Source organism: Narcine bancroftii, chromosome 2 (assembly GCF_036971445.1).
Source record: "Narcine bancroftii isolate sNarBan1 chromosome 2, sNarBan1.hap1, whole genome shotgun sequence".
Classification (NCBI taxonomy): Eukaryota; Metazoa; Chordata; class Chondrichthyes; order Torpediniformes; family Narcinidae; genus Narcine; species Narcine bancroftii.
This window is the reverse complement of record NC_091470.1, coordinates 244103660-244120595: the sequence shown is the minus strand read 5'-3', so window position 1 is coordinate 244120595 and position 16936 is coordinate 244103660. Positions and strand designations below refer to the sequence as shown.

The following is a 16936-nucleotide window of genomic DNA, read 5'->3' as shown; positions in this document are numbered from 1 at the left end:
TCATAACTGAAAAGTCTCTAGCATAGCTGTACACAGAATAGAAGTGCAGCCAAATGTGGAAAATGAATCAAATTTTGTTTAAAAGGCATAACAAAATTTTCTAAGCTTTAAGAATTTAAGCAGCATTACTAAAATAGAAACATTATTAGAACAAGATAGTAACTCTTCCATAAATGATCATCCATTTAAAAGGTGATAAGCATCATTCTGGAAGAAATGACAGATCAAGGTATTTAAAGGAATAGGGATTGGAAGGATGAATAGACAGAGAAGAAAACGGTGCTTTGAATGTTAAATTTTCTAATTTCAAGTAACCTGGTGCTCTCCTCTCAAACACTCACTTACTTGTCCACCTCGTTTTCTTTTCTGCAGAAGCTCGTTTCTTTGTATTCCACCTTACTTTTGCTTATTTTCATGTTGTGGTTAACAGCCAGATAGATATACCCAGTCAGCCTAAGAAACTAATTTCAGGTATAGACTAAACTAGATTATTAACCAAATAACAAATGCACATTTCATTCAAGATAACCAAAACACAGAGGTTCCTTTCTATCTACCAAAAAAAAATACATGACATGATTTAAAGAAACAAAGGGGAACACTCCTGGTTCTCTGGTCAACATTTCTCCCCCAGAGTCACTAATACTGATAATTTAGAGGCAGCTCCCACAATACAGCCATTCAGTAAGTGGAAATTTGCCAAAGAATTCACAATTCACACCCTAAAATTTGAGGCATGGAGTAAAATTCTCTCAGAACTGGTGTTAAAACAAATGAACAATATTTAAAACCTTGCATTTTTTTTGATGCATGCAAAGATGATATGGCTTCATATTACAGAAAAAAAAATATGGATCCTTTCCTAGGAGCACAACACCCCACTGTGGTCAGCGCAGGGATCACCTGCATTTCACTGCTGACTGTGGAACAAAGCTGTGAGTAAACCAAGCGTCTTATGTTTCTAAAACAAGACTTTAAAAGTAAATCAGAGACTGTGAATCTCTTTGCCTAATCCGGAGGTAAATAAGAGATGCTACTTAAATGCATCTTTTTCAACACATTTCCAAAAAAAATACTGCATTTTTGGAAGCAAACTGCTGTCATAGTTTCAAATCCATTCCAAAGTAGCAATGCTTAAACACCATCACAAACTTCCAGCTTCAAAATTTAATAAATTGTTCACTACTTTGTCCCAGGTCTATCGCAACTTTTACCTGCACACATCTTCTTGCTCTTCCTTTGTCAGCACTAGGGGCAGAGGTAGTGGTGGTAATGTCGATGTCAGTGGCTGTGAATTCTTTTCTTTTTCTTTTGAAGATTCACTTGGCATAGCTTGTTTAGGTTTTTCTTTTGGTGTGGTTGACTCCACTTTAATTGTTGGAGTTCTGGGAATTTTTGTTCCCAAGTTTATTGGTATCACTTCCTTTTTATCCAGGATTGATTCATGGTCTATTTTCACCTCTTGGGCAATAGTCTTGATTTTCGGTTTCTCATTCTTAACAATTTGGATTCCAGTGTTTGATGGGGAAGCAGGTGCTCGCTCTGACTTGAGCTTATTTGCTTCCTTTGCGTCCTTTGTCTGAGAGGCATAGCCAGCTGTTGAACTGGCATTGCTACTCGACTTGACAACAGTCACATTAAGTGCATTAGAGATTTTAGTATTATTCTTAGCAGCCTCAACAGCTCTTGCCTTTTTATGCTTACTCAGCTCAGCAGCAAGACTAGTCTTATAAGTTAAACTGTTTGGTGAAATGCTTGACTGCCGACTGCGAGACCTTGACACACGATGCTTGCTACGAGATCGTGAGCGTCTGGAATAATATGGACTTCTGCTCCGTGACTTGGGTCTCCTGAAAGTGCAAATCGTGAATTCAATAAAGATCCAATAAATAAGATTAAATGAAAGTTTTAATATGAAAGCAAACAAAGTTTAAAATAATGTAAAACAAGCACCAGCATTTCTGACAAGGTCGTTTCTTGCCCAAGGATATACAAATTGGAAAATGATGGAATTGACCCATATTAATTCAGCAAAGTAGTTGAAAATCTGAATTACTTCAGAGGAAGTTTGAATTGTTATACATGAAGTTTGCAGCTTTCTTGCTTTTGTTAATAGTTTTAATATATAACACCCACAATTTGCAGCTTTCTTCAGTAAAGTAGCATAAACAGCAAAAAAAGCTTTGAATATTGTTGTTTTATCCCAAAATAAAGCAACTAGGAGTCACTTGTACAGAAAACTGTAGAGGCCAAAGGTAAATTTAATGATAAAGGGTCGTCAAGCTTCATTTTTACTTGTTGCCTCATGTCATGTGATGCAGGTGGAAATACTAGCATTTAATATCCATCCCTACTTGTCCCAACAGATAGTCACACAAAAGAATGAACAGCAGCATTATAGAACTAGTTATGTTTTTAACAGCCTCATATTACTATATTAATTTTACTTTAATTCCAATTACAGGTACACGATCCTTTATCTGGAACCCTTTGGGGGACAGTGTGATCCAAATTTTGGATTCTTCCGGATTTCGGAAAGCCCACCTGAATTGTGCTGCCATATCCACCCCCACCCCCTTCCAGTCGCCCGGCCGCCTCCCCCGACCGCCGGTCCCTCGGCCGCCCGACTCACACTGGCACCTCTCTCCCCACTTGCCGGATTTTGGAGCTTTCCGGATTTTAGATGTCCGGATAAAGGATCGTGTACCTGTACTTGAATTTAACTTTCCCAATTGCCATGGGATGAAAATTCATGTCACTGAATGTTAGACTTATAACTTAATCAACAGGTATACCTTATGACGATGGAAATTTTTGTTCCTTTATTACATATACTCAGAGTTCATAACTCGGGGTCAAATTTAAAGTATGAAAGAATTGCAAACACAGAAGCAAATAAAAACTACTGGAGTAACTCCAAATCAAGTATCATCTGTGGAGGCAAAGGGATAGAGGGAAGATAGCTCATATAAAAAGATGAAGGGGTGGGTCAAGACAGAGGCTGTTGATGGGTGGAACCAGGTAAGGTGGAGGGTGAATTTCAACTTGCTGCCCGGATGAGGAATGGAAACAGAAAATTCATCACATCAATGTTGTAATATGTACAAATCCTTCTGTTTTGGACATTAAAGGAGTTGAGACTAGACGGATAGTGAAAGGATGCATCAACCCAAGGGATTTGGCAATGGTGCTATGATGTTATGAACAAAATAAAATGTACCAACACTATGTGCAGAACAAGTTACACAATGTATGCACTGAATGAAACTGACAAAGCAAAATGTTTCTCCTTGTACTACTTATTTTTATGAATAAAGTTTATTTTTGAATTTCAAGGAAAACTTACAGGCCAGGACTAACTCCAATTATCCAAAATTGGTTAGGACAGGGCTATTTCAGATAAGTGATTTTTTTTGGATAACTGGTCATTTTTTTTAAAATCAGCCCAATAGCAACAGCAAATCACTTGTAATAGTGTTTAAACAACAAGGGAAAGCTTCTTATGCATGAGATAATGTTTAATTTTCACCAAAAAATAACAACCAAAATAAGCAATTCGACTTCAAAAAATGAGGATTTCTAATTTTTCAGAGCAGAATAGACATCACTTCTCGGTCCAAAAAATTTTGGATAAATGAGGATTTTGAATCTGATTTTGGATAATCAAAGTATATCCAATTTTTGTATGGAATTGACACAATGAAATGAAGAGTGTCATATTTTTCTGCATCGCAGAAATTTATATAAATTTGCATGAAAGTTCAGCATTTTCTAAATTATACAAGATTTCATATTTCATAAAAGTGAGACAAAAATGTTTGTAGTCACTATAAAATATATGTTTAGCACAAATAATTCTTAAAGTTGCTTCAGAAAACCGATCCAGCTTACAGATCTGTCTCAAAACCCAACAATCCAATCCTGATTACGCAGGAACTAGGAGTTCCAATTTTTTCTAAATTATTCCTTCATTCTTGGCATGTAGATATTGGTGACAAGGCTAACATTTATCATTCAATCATAACCAAGTATCTGCCAGTTATTTTAAAGAGGCTTTGTTGGTCAGAAGCCATGTAAACCAAGCAAGACAAGAAGTTTCTTTCCAAAATCACAATAGTGAATTAGACGGTGTTTCACAACCAAATGGTCACCAAATGAACATTCATATTCTTTTGAATGTGGCAGTTTACTCCCCCCACTACCACTGTAGCATTCAAACTTTAATTTCTGAATGAACAGTTTAACCCTTATCCTATTTTTCAGTGAATTAATATTTGTGGGGAAGACTCTTTCCGAAACATCCTACAGCTCCCAAAAACCAGATTAGCAAACTATGCCTGTATCAGCAATATTCCTGCAAACTAATTAATAAAACTCCATATTATGCTTAAGATGTGGCTCCTATGATGGCTAATGTGTCTCATTACGATATAGGGGACAGTTAGACAAGTCACTGGCTCCATGCCAGCTTCCAGCAGAGCCCTGTTCCTTTTATTTTCCTGTAATGTACACCTACTCAGACCCATCAACTCCCCTTTGGTTCATTTACCACTTCCCTTCAACAAGGAAACTTTACAGTAGCCAATTAATTTAACAGCACATCTTTTGGTCCCAGAAACCATAACCAGTGACTGAAATATTCCACATAATACAATACAATTGGAACAATGCATTCCAGCTTTGCAAACAGACTACTAAGGCTGCAACCAAATTTTTAGTTTACAAAAGCAGTCACAAAATTAGCACTGAATAGGCAAGGTTAAAAAATAGGAATTCAATACTGAAGTTTTAACTCAGAAGTGCTTGATGTTAAAACAGATGACACAAGTTATCAAAAAGGCTAATAGTATTGAAGGACGAAAATGTTACAACTGTTAAAAAGGATCTTTTTCTGCTAAGAGCAAGAATTATTGAAATTAAAGCAGTCTAAAAGAACATCTAATTTTGCAGAATAATTTAACGAAATAATAAAGTTCCCGTTTTCTCGATTAAACTATTGACTGCAAACCTTCACTTCACATTTTAGTCATCCATTTGCAAACTGATTTATTCAAAGAACAGTCAACTTGTGGGAACACTGACTTTTTTTTTAAAATGTACCGTTTGGACCATTATTCAATGCTAATAACTAGCTACCATTGAACAACCACCCCATGATAATATTTGAAACTATTTTAGTTCACCATTTTAGTTATTTGGAGTCACAGAACACTCCGCAATGAATATAGAATTCATAGAAATTATATGATCTGATTACATTAGTTGATTTTCTACTAACACGTGCAACCAAAATCAAACATTTACCTGTGTAGACCAATTGAGTACACTATGGTATAGAAAAGGTGGGAAATATTTTTCAAATGTTCGGGGGCTTCCGCCTCAGAGAGACAAATTCCACATGAGTATATGCAATTATATTTTCCACTTGTGTCCGATTATTTTGCGATATTGAACACCAATGCATGTATAAATAACTTTTATACTCCGGTTGTTAATCGTGGGTGTCATCTCACCCACATACAGACTAACCTGAGTTCGGGGCTCCGGCTGAAAGGACTGGACGAGCGGCGACCTCTGCTGCTGGAGTAGGGATTGGGAGACAGGCCGCCAAGCTCATAGGGACTGAGATGCCGAGAGAAGCTGGGCGAGCGGCGGCGCGGAGCCGAGAATGGACTGGGAGAACGACCCGTGTAGCCGGAATGCAGCCCCTGCTCTCGCGAACTGTAGAGCGGCTTGAAAGCGAAGAGTGGGAGTGGGGGGCTGCGGCCGAACAGCTCAAAGGCGGCGGGCCCAGCGGGGCTGTGGCCGGTTCCATAAACCTGCGGATAACAAGGCACGGTCGTCCCGTACGGACTCGGCTCCCGGCAAGCCGGGCTACGAGCCCCAGGAGAAGCCGAGGTGCGATAGGCTCGTGGCGTCTCCCAGTCCAGCTCCCGATAGGCCCGCGGAGGCTCCCTATAAGCCGCGGGTGTATCTTTGTCAGTTCGGTGGGAAGAGCGGCCTCCTCGGGTCTCTTGACCGGTCTGCTCGGTCCCCGACGTCGCCTTGTTACGGCTTCGACTCTTACTCTTGCCGTCACCGCGGGACCGAGAGCTCTCCTTTCCTCGGTCCCGCTTGCGCCTCTCCTTCTCCCGCCAGCGTTCGGGTCTGCGCTTGGCAGGACTGCGGCCTACACTCTCTGACTGCAAGCTCACATCGTCGCTCTCCACCAAACTCCGCAGTGTCAGAGGCAGAGAGGACGGGCCCGAAACCGAGGAAGCTGCGGCGGCGACTGCAGCGGCCACTGCCGGGTGCTTGCCGTCCCGTCGCAGGGCCTGACTCTCCGCCGAGCGCTTCCTGCGGCGTTTCCTGCGCCGTGAACTCGAGGGAGGAGCGGCGGCCGTTGCGCAGCGGCTTTTATCCCGGACCTGCACCAGGCCGCTCTCGCTTTGGCGTCTCCTGACGCTGGGGCTGTGACCCCGGCTCCCGCCGCGGGTCTCCGTGCTCGGCATTGACTTCCGCGACTCCTCGGGGCCTCTCACGCCATCCGCTCAGCGCCGCCAGACATCACACACAGGAGGCCGGGCCTGGAGCCGCAATCTAACAGCGCCGGCACATCCGGGCTCCGCCGCGCGCGCTCCTTCTACGCCGACTCACAAAATGGCCGTTCCCCTGAGCCAGCTGGACCCTCCCGCTGAAGTGGGTTTCCATCCCAGGAGCCGCGCGCGCCCTCGCGCGCCCTCCCCTCAGGGAGCTGCAAGGGATGCTTGAGGAAAGTCTGTCAAAATGTCAAATGACCGCGGTGAATCACGAAAACGTCCTTGTTTTTAATCTAATGCATTTGGCTCACGGCATTCTAATGTCCAAAAATGGTTCAGTGGTTGGTTCTGTTCTCTACCTTGAGCTCGATTACCTTTGGTTTAACTGTTGGCTTCGAGCCGTATCCCCATCACTATGGACAAGGAACCTGTCATTACTCCTCATGAGACTCAACATAATTGGGGCTGTGTTCCCTGAAACGAAGGGGACTGGCGTGATCTTAGAATGTTATGAAGAAAAATCATGAGGTCCAGAGGTAAATAGTCATTAGGGTGGGTGCGTCTAAAACTAGAGCATAGGTTTAAGGTGAGAAGGTCTTGCAGGGCAGCTTTTTCACACAAGGTATTTGGTACATGGAATGAACTGAATTGTTTGTCACCTGCACCAAAATACAGTGGAAAAACTGTTTTGCCTGCTATCCAGGGAAGCCAGTGATAAAGATAATGAATTTATTTCCATACACTGTACAAATACATTGGAAATTTTATTTGCTGCACCCGAACAGGTGCTTTGCTTTTATTTAAAAACACCACAATATTCAGCACAGCAACAGGCCCTTCAGGAACATGAGCCCCTGCAGCACAATTGACCTCTGAGCCTGGTAGATTTTGGAGGAAAGCTTTTTCAGACTCCTTACAGGCAATACCACATTTGATCCCCAGTTGCTGATGCTGTAACAGCATTGTACTAACCAGTACCCTAACCGTATGGTGGTAAACAAGAAATCTATGGATGCAACATGACCTACTGAGTTTTTCCAGAACTTTTGGGTAGTTCAATACCTTAACTTAAAAGATATATTTAATATAAAAGATAAATTAGATCAAAATAAATATTCACAGATAACAGTTCAAGAAATATGGTAACAATTATGCTGTTGTAGTGTTTGCAGTACGCAGGGGTGGAAAAGAATGATGTGCACACCCAAGCCTTGAAGTTTATGCATTTATACAGACTGGTTTATGCATTTATACAGGCCCCAGGTGCTGACATCAGGCACCATGTCATCGGAGCACCGGCCTGGGATTGGCCAGCGTTCCTGCCACAGTTCACCATTTTTCCACCGGGCAGGAGTTCACCTGGGATGTCGGCCAGTGCATTTGTTGGCCATTTTGTGGGTGGTGTGGTTTTCTGATGTCCAAAAACGAGTCAGGCAACACAGAGAATTCTTGAGAAAAGTTAAACCTTTATTTGCAAGTAAAGGCTGAGGCAGTCAGAGAACGAGTCACTGATCAAAACCCACTGAATACAGTATGCATCCTCATTTTATGTTACAATCCCAACCTTGCTTGTTCAATCAATCATGTCCCTTATTTTAGCAGCATACCAATCTTTGGTTTGCCACCATTATTTCTCATTGCTTTATCTAATCATAATTCAAACCACATTCTCCATGATATTCCGCCACCATTAACTTTTACCCATCTTTCCTATCCTGTAACATGATTCATCATGCCTTGCCACCCTTTTCTTTTGTCCTTGCTTTGATTATAACTGTTCAATGGTAAAAGTGAATAACTGAATTACCTGTATATTAAATAATGAGTATATAGTAAACAATCATTGATTAATGGTTATATAATGCAAGTATATTAAAAATAATAGAGTAATTGTTTCTATATGGGCTGGTCTGCGATCCCGTGCGCAGGCTGCTACACTGTAGTGTCAGAGTAGTTAATGCTGATGATAATAATAATGAAAATACAGTTAAACCCCTGGTATCCGGCACCTATGGGGATAAGTGTATTTTTCGGTTGCTTAAGACTTACTCTGACAATGCCTAATTAATACACCCGCATTAAGAATAAGCAGTTTAAAAGACAAACTTACAATGAATAAACATCACCGGCCAAACTCTCCCCATCATCGAGAAAATCTATTTCAAATGCTGTCGATGGAAAGCAGCAGCAATCATCAACAATCCACAGCACCCAGGACATGCTCTGTTCTTGCTGCTGCCCTTAGGAAAGAGGTATAGGTGCCACAAAACTCATACCACCAAGTTCAGGAACAGTTGCTATGACTCCACTATCAGGTTTCTAAACAAAACACTCATTCAGAGGCTCATTTAAGGACTCTTACTTGTTTATAACTGAATATTTTTATGTATTGCACAAATTGTTTACATTTCTCATTTGTTACGCATCTTTCTTGTGCACAATTTGCACTATTGGCAAGTAGAAATTCTGCCTTGCCCGCAGGAAAAAAATCTCAGGGTTGTGTGATGCCATAAATGTACTCTGACAATCAATTTTAAATTTGAACTTTGCCTCATGTAGGCAACTTGGCCAACATGGATGAGTTGGGCCGAAGGGCCTGGTTATGTGCGGCATATCTCACTGATTCCTAAAATATTTTGTCTTTTAGTAGAAAATGCTCCATTCCAATTGATGGTTCAATTAAAGGAAAAAGTGAAAACAGTTTGGATCAGCTCACTACTATTTTGCAATTTTATTCTTTTAATAAGTACAAATTAAAGTTCACTATCTGCAAAAATAGACAGAGCCTTTTTCCCAGGGCAGGAATAGCAAACACCAGAGCACATCTGTACAAAGTGAAGGGAGAAAAGTTTAGGGGAGACATCAAAGGTTTAGGGGAGACATCAAAGGTTTTTTTTTTATACACAGGGTTGTGGATGCCTGGAATACCTTGCCAGAGGTAATGATGGAGGCTGAAATATTTAGGGGTATTTAAGAGATTCTTAGACAAATGGATGAAAGAAAAATAGAGCGTGATGAAGAAGTAAGGGCTTTTTTTTTGGTATGAATATATTGGTCAGCACAATATTAAGGGATGAAGGCCTGTACTGTGCTATTCTAGCTGTATCTCTTCCAAGATCCCCTTTGTATCTGGTCTTATGTCTAAAGAAAGGTCCAAAATAATATTAAATTATTGAGAAACCTGAAGGCATTGCCTCCAGTTTATTGTCATAAACTATTATAATTGTTTCCATTCTCATTCCCAGCCAGATTGAATGGCTTAATAGATAACTGTCCACCTGTCCATCACAAAGAGCAGCCACATTACTCTCCACCCATAGACCCCTATTTTCTCAGCCTATCCTATAGAAAAAGAGTGAGGAATTAATTGAAGGGGAAAATTTATTTTCAGTAAATTTGAAAAGTATCTTCAATATATTGATGGAACTATTTCAATTTCCATCTTGATGAATTTTCAATCTCTAGCCTCTGAAGCATCAGCTCATCAAAATCAATAAAACTGTGCTGCCTATCCCACCCAATTTCCTTTCAGGGCTATTTCATTGGCGAAGACATCACCGCAACTGATCAGACACGGCAACTCGGGAGACCAAAAAATGGCTTGCGCTCTCACCAAGGCGACACCAGGGCGACGTCCGAGACAAGGTGACAACCAATTCGCCTGGAAGTCACGGGGACATCGCCGCGACATCTCCAGCAGTCGCCGCGACATCTCTGGAGTATTTTCTCAGTTGCAGTGACGTCTCTGTGACGTCTCCAGCAGTCGCCGATAGGTCGCCACGGGTCTCCACAAGGTTGCGGAGACATCGCCATGACTTCTCCCTGTCTATATATACCAAAATCTACAACTAGATCTATCATTCACTTTTCAGATGTCAGACTGTCAAGAACTCTCAGCATGAACATCTGCAATGAGACTGTTATGCTGTTGAAGCAGGATCCCTATCTGGAGGATGAGCAGAAGGATGCCTTGGCCCTCGTGCTGATAGCTCTGGCCATGAACAAGGCAAAGGCCAGGGATAGGGCCAGAAAGGGTGTCAGGAAGGCAAAAACAGTGTGGGTACATGAGTGGCTCCTACAACGGCAACACCATGGCTGGTATGAGAAGCTAATGAAACATCTGGAAGAAGGGGGATGTGAGGTCCTTCAAGAATTTCTTCAGGGTGGATCCAGAGATGTTCAGAAAGCTGGTGGCTCACCTTACTCCCAGGATCCAGAAGCAAATCACTAACTTCAGGAAGGCCCTTCAGGTTGCCATCACTCTGATGTTCCTTGCTACAGGAAATTCATACAAAAGCCTGCCTATGGCTTCTGTGTGGCTCCAAACACCATTGTCAGTATTGTCCCAGAGGTGTGCCAAGCCATCTATGATGAGTATCATGAGGAGGCCATCAAGTGTCCATCTACACCAGAGGAGTGGAAGGAAGTGGCCAAGGGTTTTTCTGAGAAGTGAAATTTCCATCATGTCTGTGGTGCACTGGATGGGAAGCATGTCAGAATTCTGAACCTCCAGGGTCAGGCAGTGTCGACCACAACTACTTTTCTATCATCATGCTGGTGTTGGTAGATGCTGACTATAAGTTCATGTACCTCAATGTGGGAACTCCTGGGGCTGACTCAGATGCTGGCATCTTCAGACTGCAGTCTGTTCAAGGCACTGTATGAAGGTCAAGCCAACCTGCCACCTCCTGAACCCTTTCCTGGTGGAGATCAAGATGTCCCCTACATCTTGGTTGGTAATGATGCATTCGCCCTGAGGACATGGATGCCCTCCTCCAAGCACCAGATGACCCATGCAGAGAGAATCTTCAACTACAGGCTGTTCAGGTCCAGGCTTATTGTGGAGAACAGCTTTGGCATCTTGGCAAACAGGTGTGCAGCACTTTATTATTTTTATTTTTTTCCTGCCACACAGACAGTCATATTTGCCAGATTGTAAACACAGCAAATACAATGACTTTAATTTTACTTCTATTTTTTTCTTTTCAGATTCAGATGCTTCCACTCCATGATGATGATGCGCCCACAGTCGATTGAAAAGGTGGTCCTTGCTGCCTGTACACTCCACAACATGATGACAGACATCAGACTCTCAGCTGACAGAGAGGACCCACACACCCATGAAGTTGCCCCTGGAGAGTGGAGACAGCATACCAATCAGTTGGAGGGGATGCAGAGAAGAGGAAGTAACATGCCGTCTGTTGCCAAGAACCAGAGAGAGTACCTGACCCAGTACTACTCTGGGGTTGGAGCTGTCCCCTGGCAAGACAAGATGATGGGGCCTCTTCCAAGGCAGTACAAGGAGCAGCAGCAGCAGCAGGAACAAGTACCAGATGATGAAGACCTTGACCAGCATGTACCTGTTACTTGGACCAGGAGTGAAGGCGTCTCAATGATGCCAGCACGTGCTCAATCACATGGTCTCTAAGTCAAGCAGTGTTGCAGAGACATCACCGCAACATCTCCTCAGTCTCCAAAAATATCGAACATGTTTGAATTTCCCACGACTCCCCGGAGACCCGGCTAGTCTCCAGGAGATGTCGCGGAGACTTGAGTCGCTTCCAGGTCGCCACCTAGTCTCCAGGTCAATGAGATAGGCCCTTTACTGACCACAATCCTCAAATACTCAGCCTAAAATTACAGTTCATGCTTGGCCTTACCTCTGTTATCTCTTTCGTCTCTATAATTTTCATCCTCACCTGCTACCCTTTCCTGTGGGGTCCCACAAAGTCTATTCTGGGCTCCATTCTCTTCTCCTTATGTATGCTTCCCCTCAGCCATATCATCCAAAAATGCGACATCTCCTTCCACTGCTATGCTGATGACACCCAGCTCTATCTCCCCCGAAACTCAATGATCAAGCAAAGGTAACCAGCCTCATTGATTGTCTGGAGGACAAAGTGCTGGATGGCTCAAAACGTCCTGCAGCTGAACATAGGCAAATCAGAGATTCATCCTATTTGGCTCCCCCAACTCCACCAAAATTATTACCAATACCCTTGTCAACTTAGCCACCCTCATTAAACCACACATCAAATCCCTTCGTGTGATATTTGATTCCACCTTCAAGTTTGACAAACAAGTCAATGCAGTAGTAAAAGCTAGCTTTTTTCAGCTCTGCACTTTTGCCAAAATCAAATCATTCCTGTCACTGAAAGACCTTGAGAATGTTATCCAAGTCCTCATTTTCTCCTGTTTGAACTACTCTAACTCTCTTTACATGGGAATTAGTCAGTCATCATTATCTCATCTGCATCTGGTTCAGAATGTGGCAGCAAGGCTCCTGACAGGAGCCAATGGACCATGTCACCCTTATTCTTGCCTCCCTTCACTGGTTGTCAGAACGGCTCAGGATAGATTTTAAAGGACTCCAGTTTGTTTACAAAGCCATCAATGGACTATCCCCCTCCTACATCACTGATCTCCTAATGCCCTATTCCACTTCAAGACCCCTCAGATTGGCCAATTTAGGGCGCTTGCTTGTTCCACGCTCAAATTGCAAACTTGGGAAATCACGACTTCATGATAGCAGCCCACAATCTGTAGAACAATATTCCTCTTTCCATCAAATCAGCCCTTTTAACTCATTAAAATCCAGGCTGAAGTTGTATTTTTACTCGCAAGTATTTGGAAGTGGTTGATGGTTGTTGCCATGTTGTATGTACAATTCTAAACCTCAATTACCCATTTTATACTCCATTTTAAATAGCTGCTTAAGATGTAATTTATGATCTATACAGCACTTTGGTCAATATGAATTGTTTTAAGTGTGCTATATAAACTAATAAATCTCAACATAGTTTTTGAACCCACAGTGTATTCTGCTCATTGTCTTTCTGAAATTAAATATTGTGCCTTCACCAGCATCTGCTTCAAATGACCTCCCTGAACTGCTTCCCATCATTCAATGCTCTTAACAATGTGCTTACAGTTCACCAATCTTTTGGTCATCCTCGTCAGCATCTCTTGCTTAGACTTTGCACCCACTTTTTAAAAATTCATTAATAACTTTAAAGTGGAATAATCTCCCAAGATAAAGGGCAAGAATTGCAATGTGTGGTTGATATACCTGCTTTGTTTTCCTTTTGCAAACTCCACTCTTGACAAAGACTGTTTGGTTATTTACTGAAGATGCAGGATTATACTCTTATAAGAGGAAAATTGCAGGTTCATTGTAGTGCACAGGACACAAGATAGGACAAAATGGAAAAATACATCCAATTCTCCATATTCCTGTAATTGCCATACTCCCTGAGAACTCATATCTTTTGAAATCAGATGACTAATTTACAAGAAGCCACTCCCTCTTCACTTCCAACATCTGGGACTAAATGCCTTAATAAATCCCAACGCAGTATTGTGACTTCAATACTATCTGCTTCAAATGACCTCCCCGAACTGCTTCCCGCCATTCACTGTCCTTAACAATGCGCTTACAGTACTCCAATATTTTGGTCACCCTTTTCAGCATTTCTTGCTTTGACTTTGCACCCACATTTTTTAATTCATTAATAACTTTATATGAATGCCTGTGGGCAATGGTCTCATGGATTCTTTTGAAGTGACACATTTCATGACACTTCTGAATAGCTCTTTGGCTGGTATTAATCCCTCAATCAACAACAAGAAAACAGATCAATGCTGTTTGTTGTGGTTTACTACAGACAAATTGGTTGTTTTAGTTTCCTACATACAAATTAGGAGCTGGAATAGGCCACTCAGCCCCTTGAAACACTCTGACATTTGACAAGATTATGGCTGATCTGAATGTAACATTAACTTTACATTGTAATTTACCAGAGGAATCACCATGATCACCACTGTACTAACTGAGAAATTTATTTTACTTTGACTTAGATATTCAAAGACTGGAAGGGCAGTGTGTTACGATCCCAGAGAACCCCAAAACCCAGCAGCAATAGATATTCACCAAGACAAGTGGTTACTTAAACAAAAATTGTTTTTAAGTATCTTTAAACTTGAAAACAGAATCACACTTTAACTTATCACTATTGACTTAACTAACCTAACAACCCCCTTCTAATTCTAAGCACACGCGTATGTAACGTGTGTAAGTTCAGAAAAGTTATTTGATTCACTGTCCAATCTCACTTCCCATTCCTCCAAGTTCACTTGTTGCAGACAATTCTTCTACTGTGCACAATTTAACATTTATAAAGTTCACCAGGCTTTGGTGCTTGAAAAGTACATAGTTACTGCTCTGGAAGGTTCTTGTCAGTTTTCAGAGAGAGATTTGGTGTACACTGGACAGCCACAACTGATTCCTTTTTAATCAGCCACTTCAGTGTCTTGCCGAAGAAACTTATCCCCTCCGGGTTCTCCAGATGATAACCTCTTTCTTTCAGGTCACCACAGAGTTCTTTCTTGTTTCTCTTATTTCAAGTGAAACATTAGACAGCCAGTCTTCTCCTTTTGCATGAGCCACAAGGGTTTTGACCAGGCTGAATTAAGCAGTCACCACCCATCTTCCAAATGGGGATTTCTACAAGCTTGCTAGCTTGTCCTGTTCCAGTCCCAGCTGCTGCTGCTGAGTATAAAACTGCAGAACTGTTCTCTGTCTCTCTCACTCTCTCTCACACACACACACACACACACACACACACACACACACACACACACACACACACACACACACACACACACACACAGCCTGTTTTACTCTCTCTGCTTGCAAAACCACATGACCCTCCTAGAACAGCAAGTTCCACTCCAGACAATCTACGGCTCCGACAAGTTCTTTCATCTGTTGCCTTTTTGTAAACAGTCCATTAGTGAAGTCTCTTGGGAACTCTCCAAAGCTTTTGCAAAGGCTCTGGGGCCAACATGTCTAGCATGAGCAGAGCTCCAGTATTTTAAATATCTATTTTAAAGTGTATGTGACCTACACTAAAACCTTCCCCAATTTATCTCCCAAAAACATATCTATATACAATACAAACACAACATAATCTGTCACAAGTGGAAGCAGACAGTTATAAAAGTTAAAAAAATCAGCACTTCTGTCTTAAGTGGTCAAAAAAATGTTAAAAGAGTAATGATTGGTTCTTGATTATTCAAAGATAATCCAGGCATTTTGCCCTTTGAAACTCAATCTGATAAAATTCTAGCCTTCCAACATTGCTTTATAAAATAAATAATCTCATTATTAAGGCTGTCTCTCAAGGCTAAAGATGACTTGCTTCCACACTAGTTTGTGTATTCTGGAATGACCGTTGAGGCCAGTATGGGAACCATAGAATCTTTCACATATTCAGTGCAGAAGTTGCCTAACCAGGTAGATAGTTCATACACTCCTTCTGCCAATTACATGGAGATTCTCAAAATAGTCAATTCATAAACTCAAAACTTCTCACTCCCATCCCAATACTTCACTTTGAGCAGTCATGGGACAGAGATTTGTAGAAGTCATTGCACATTTTGCATTTCTTCCACAAGATTTTGAGCACATCCTTAGTTAGCTGTTCTTCTGGTAATGACAGGGCTCAGAACAGAATATTTGCTTCAGAAATATGGCATTGGACATGTGAGCCACATAGCATGAGCACAGAATTGTACATGTGTAACTAGGGCATCAATATAGAGGATGCTAGCCAGAGAGAGTTTTATTATTCTACTGGTCAATTTGAACCATTTTGCAGAGATAACATTGGTATTATTTTTCCAGTGCGTGTTGCCTAAGTCTCAGAGGCCAACAGGTAGGTAAGGATAAATGTTTTTTGGTAGAGTACGAGTTAGGTGCTAGTTTTAAGGTTTTGATCTTCAAATACCCTTCTCAACCAAATGGCTGTGCTAGTGTGTTGAGAGGGGTAATTATATCATGGTCCACCTTCACTGAGAGATGGGCCACAAAATAATGAAAAGATGTCCACATTTTCCAGTTTCATCTAAGCTGAACCTCACCTCCAAACTTCCTGCTGGAGTTAGATAATTTTCAAAACTAATGGGAAAGGCAAGAAAATTAGGAAGGAAAGCCTAAGGAAACATGTCTTCATTGATGGAATGGAAACAGTGGAAAGAGTTAGTACCTTCAAGTTCCTGGGAGCCCACTTATTGAAGAACTTCTTTTGGAGCCAGCACATCAAGACAATCATGAAGGTGACACATCAACTCCTCTCTTTTCTAATGAGATTTGGCATGTTCCATCACAGCCTAGTTTGGAAACTCATACTCAGGAACACAGAAGACTGTAGAAAGGGGGAAACTAGACAAGTTTGACACAGGCACCAACCTTCTGTTCACTGAAATCATTTGAATTGCTGCCTCAAGAAGGCAGCAAACATCATAGAGATCTTCCATCACCTTGGTCATAACCTCTTCTTGCTGCTACCTTCAGGTAAATTGTACAGAAATCTGAAATCCACTGCCTCATGGTTCAAGTACAGTTTTTAATCCAACAG

At 41.6% G+C, this 16936-nt stretch overlaps 2 protein-coding genes across 6 annotated transcripts in view; one reads left to right on the top strand and one right to left on the bottom strand.

The window, feature by feature from the left end:
- Positions 1–6685, bottom strand: part of LOC138755188 (cyclin-dependent kinase 13-like) — a 102194-nt gene extending 95509 nt beyond the window's left edge. Inside the window, exons 1-2 of one of the 3 annotated variants that reach the window (XM_069920664.1) lie at positions 5530–6685; positions 1215–1850 (exon numbers count right to left, since the gene is read on the bottom strand). In XM_069920664.1, coding sequence (XP_069776765.1) covers positions 1215–1850; positions 5530–6491 — 1598 coding nt within the window. In that variant the 5' untranslated portion in view covers positions 6492–6685. The remainder of the gene's footprint in view (positions 1–1214; positions 1851–5529) is intronic. The other 2 variants (XM_069920663.1, XM_069920665.1) reach the window with 2 other exon arrangements.
- On the top strand, positions 5535–13309 carry LOC138755190 (uncharacterized). 3 transcript variants are annotated; one of them, XM_069920668.1, is made up of 3 exons: positions 5535–7054; positions 10391–11390; positions 11508–13309. In XM_069920668.1, the coding sequence occupies exons 2-3, from the start codon at positions 11086–11088 to the stop codon at positions 11944–11946; spliced, it is 744 nt and encodes a 247-aa protein (XP_069776769.1). In that variant the 5' UTR covers positions 5535–7054; positions 10391–11085; the 3' UTR covers positions 11947–13309. The 3 variants fall into 3 exon arrangements, with proteins under 3 accessions (XP_069776769.1, XP_069776768.1, XP_069776767.1); XM_069920667.1 differs by having other exon boundaries at positions 10051–11390; XM_069920666.1 differs by having other exon boundaries at positions 5535–11390.
- The last annotated feature ends 3627 nt before the right edge of the window (positions 13310–16936 follow it).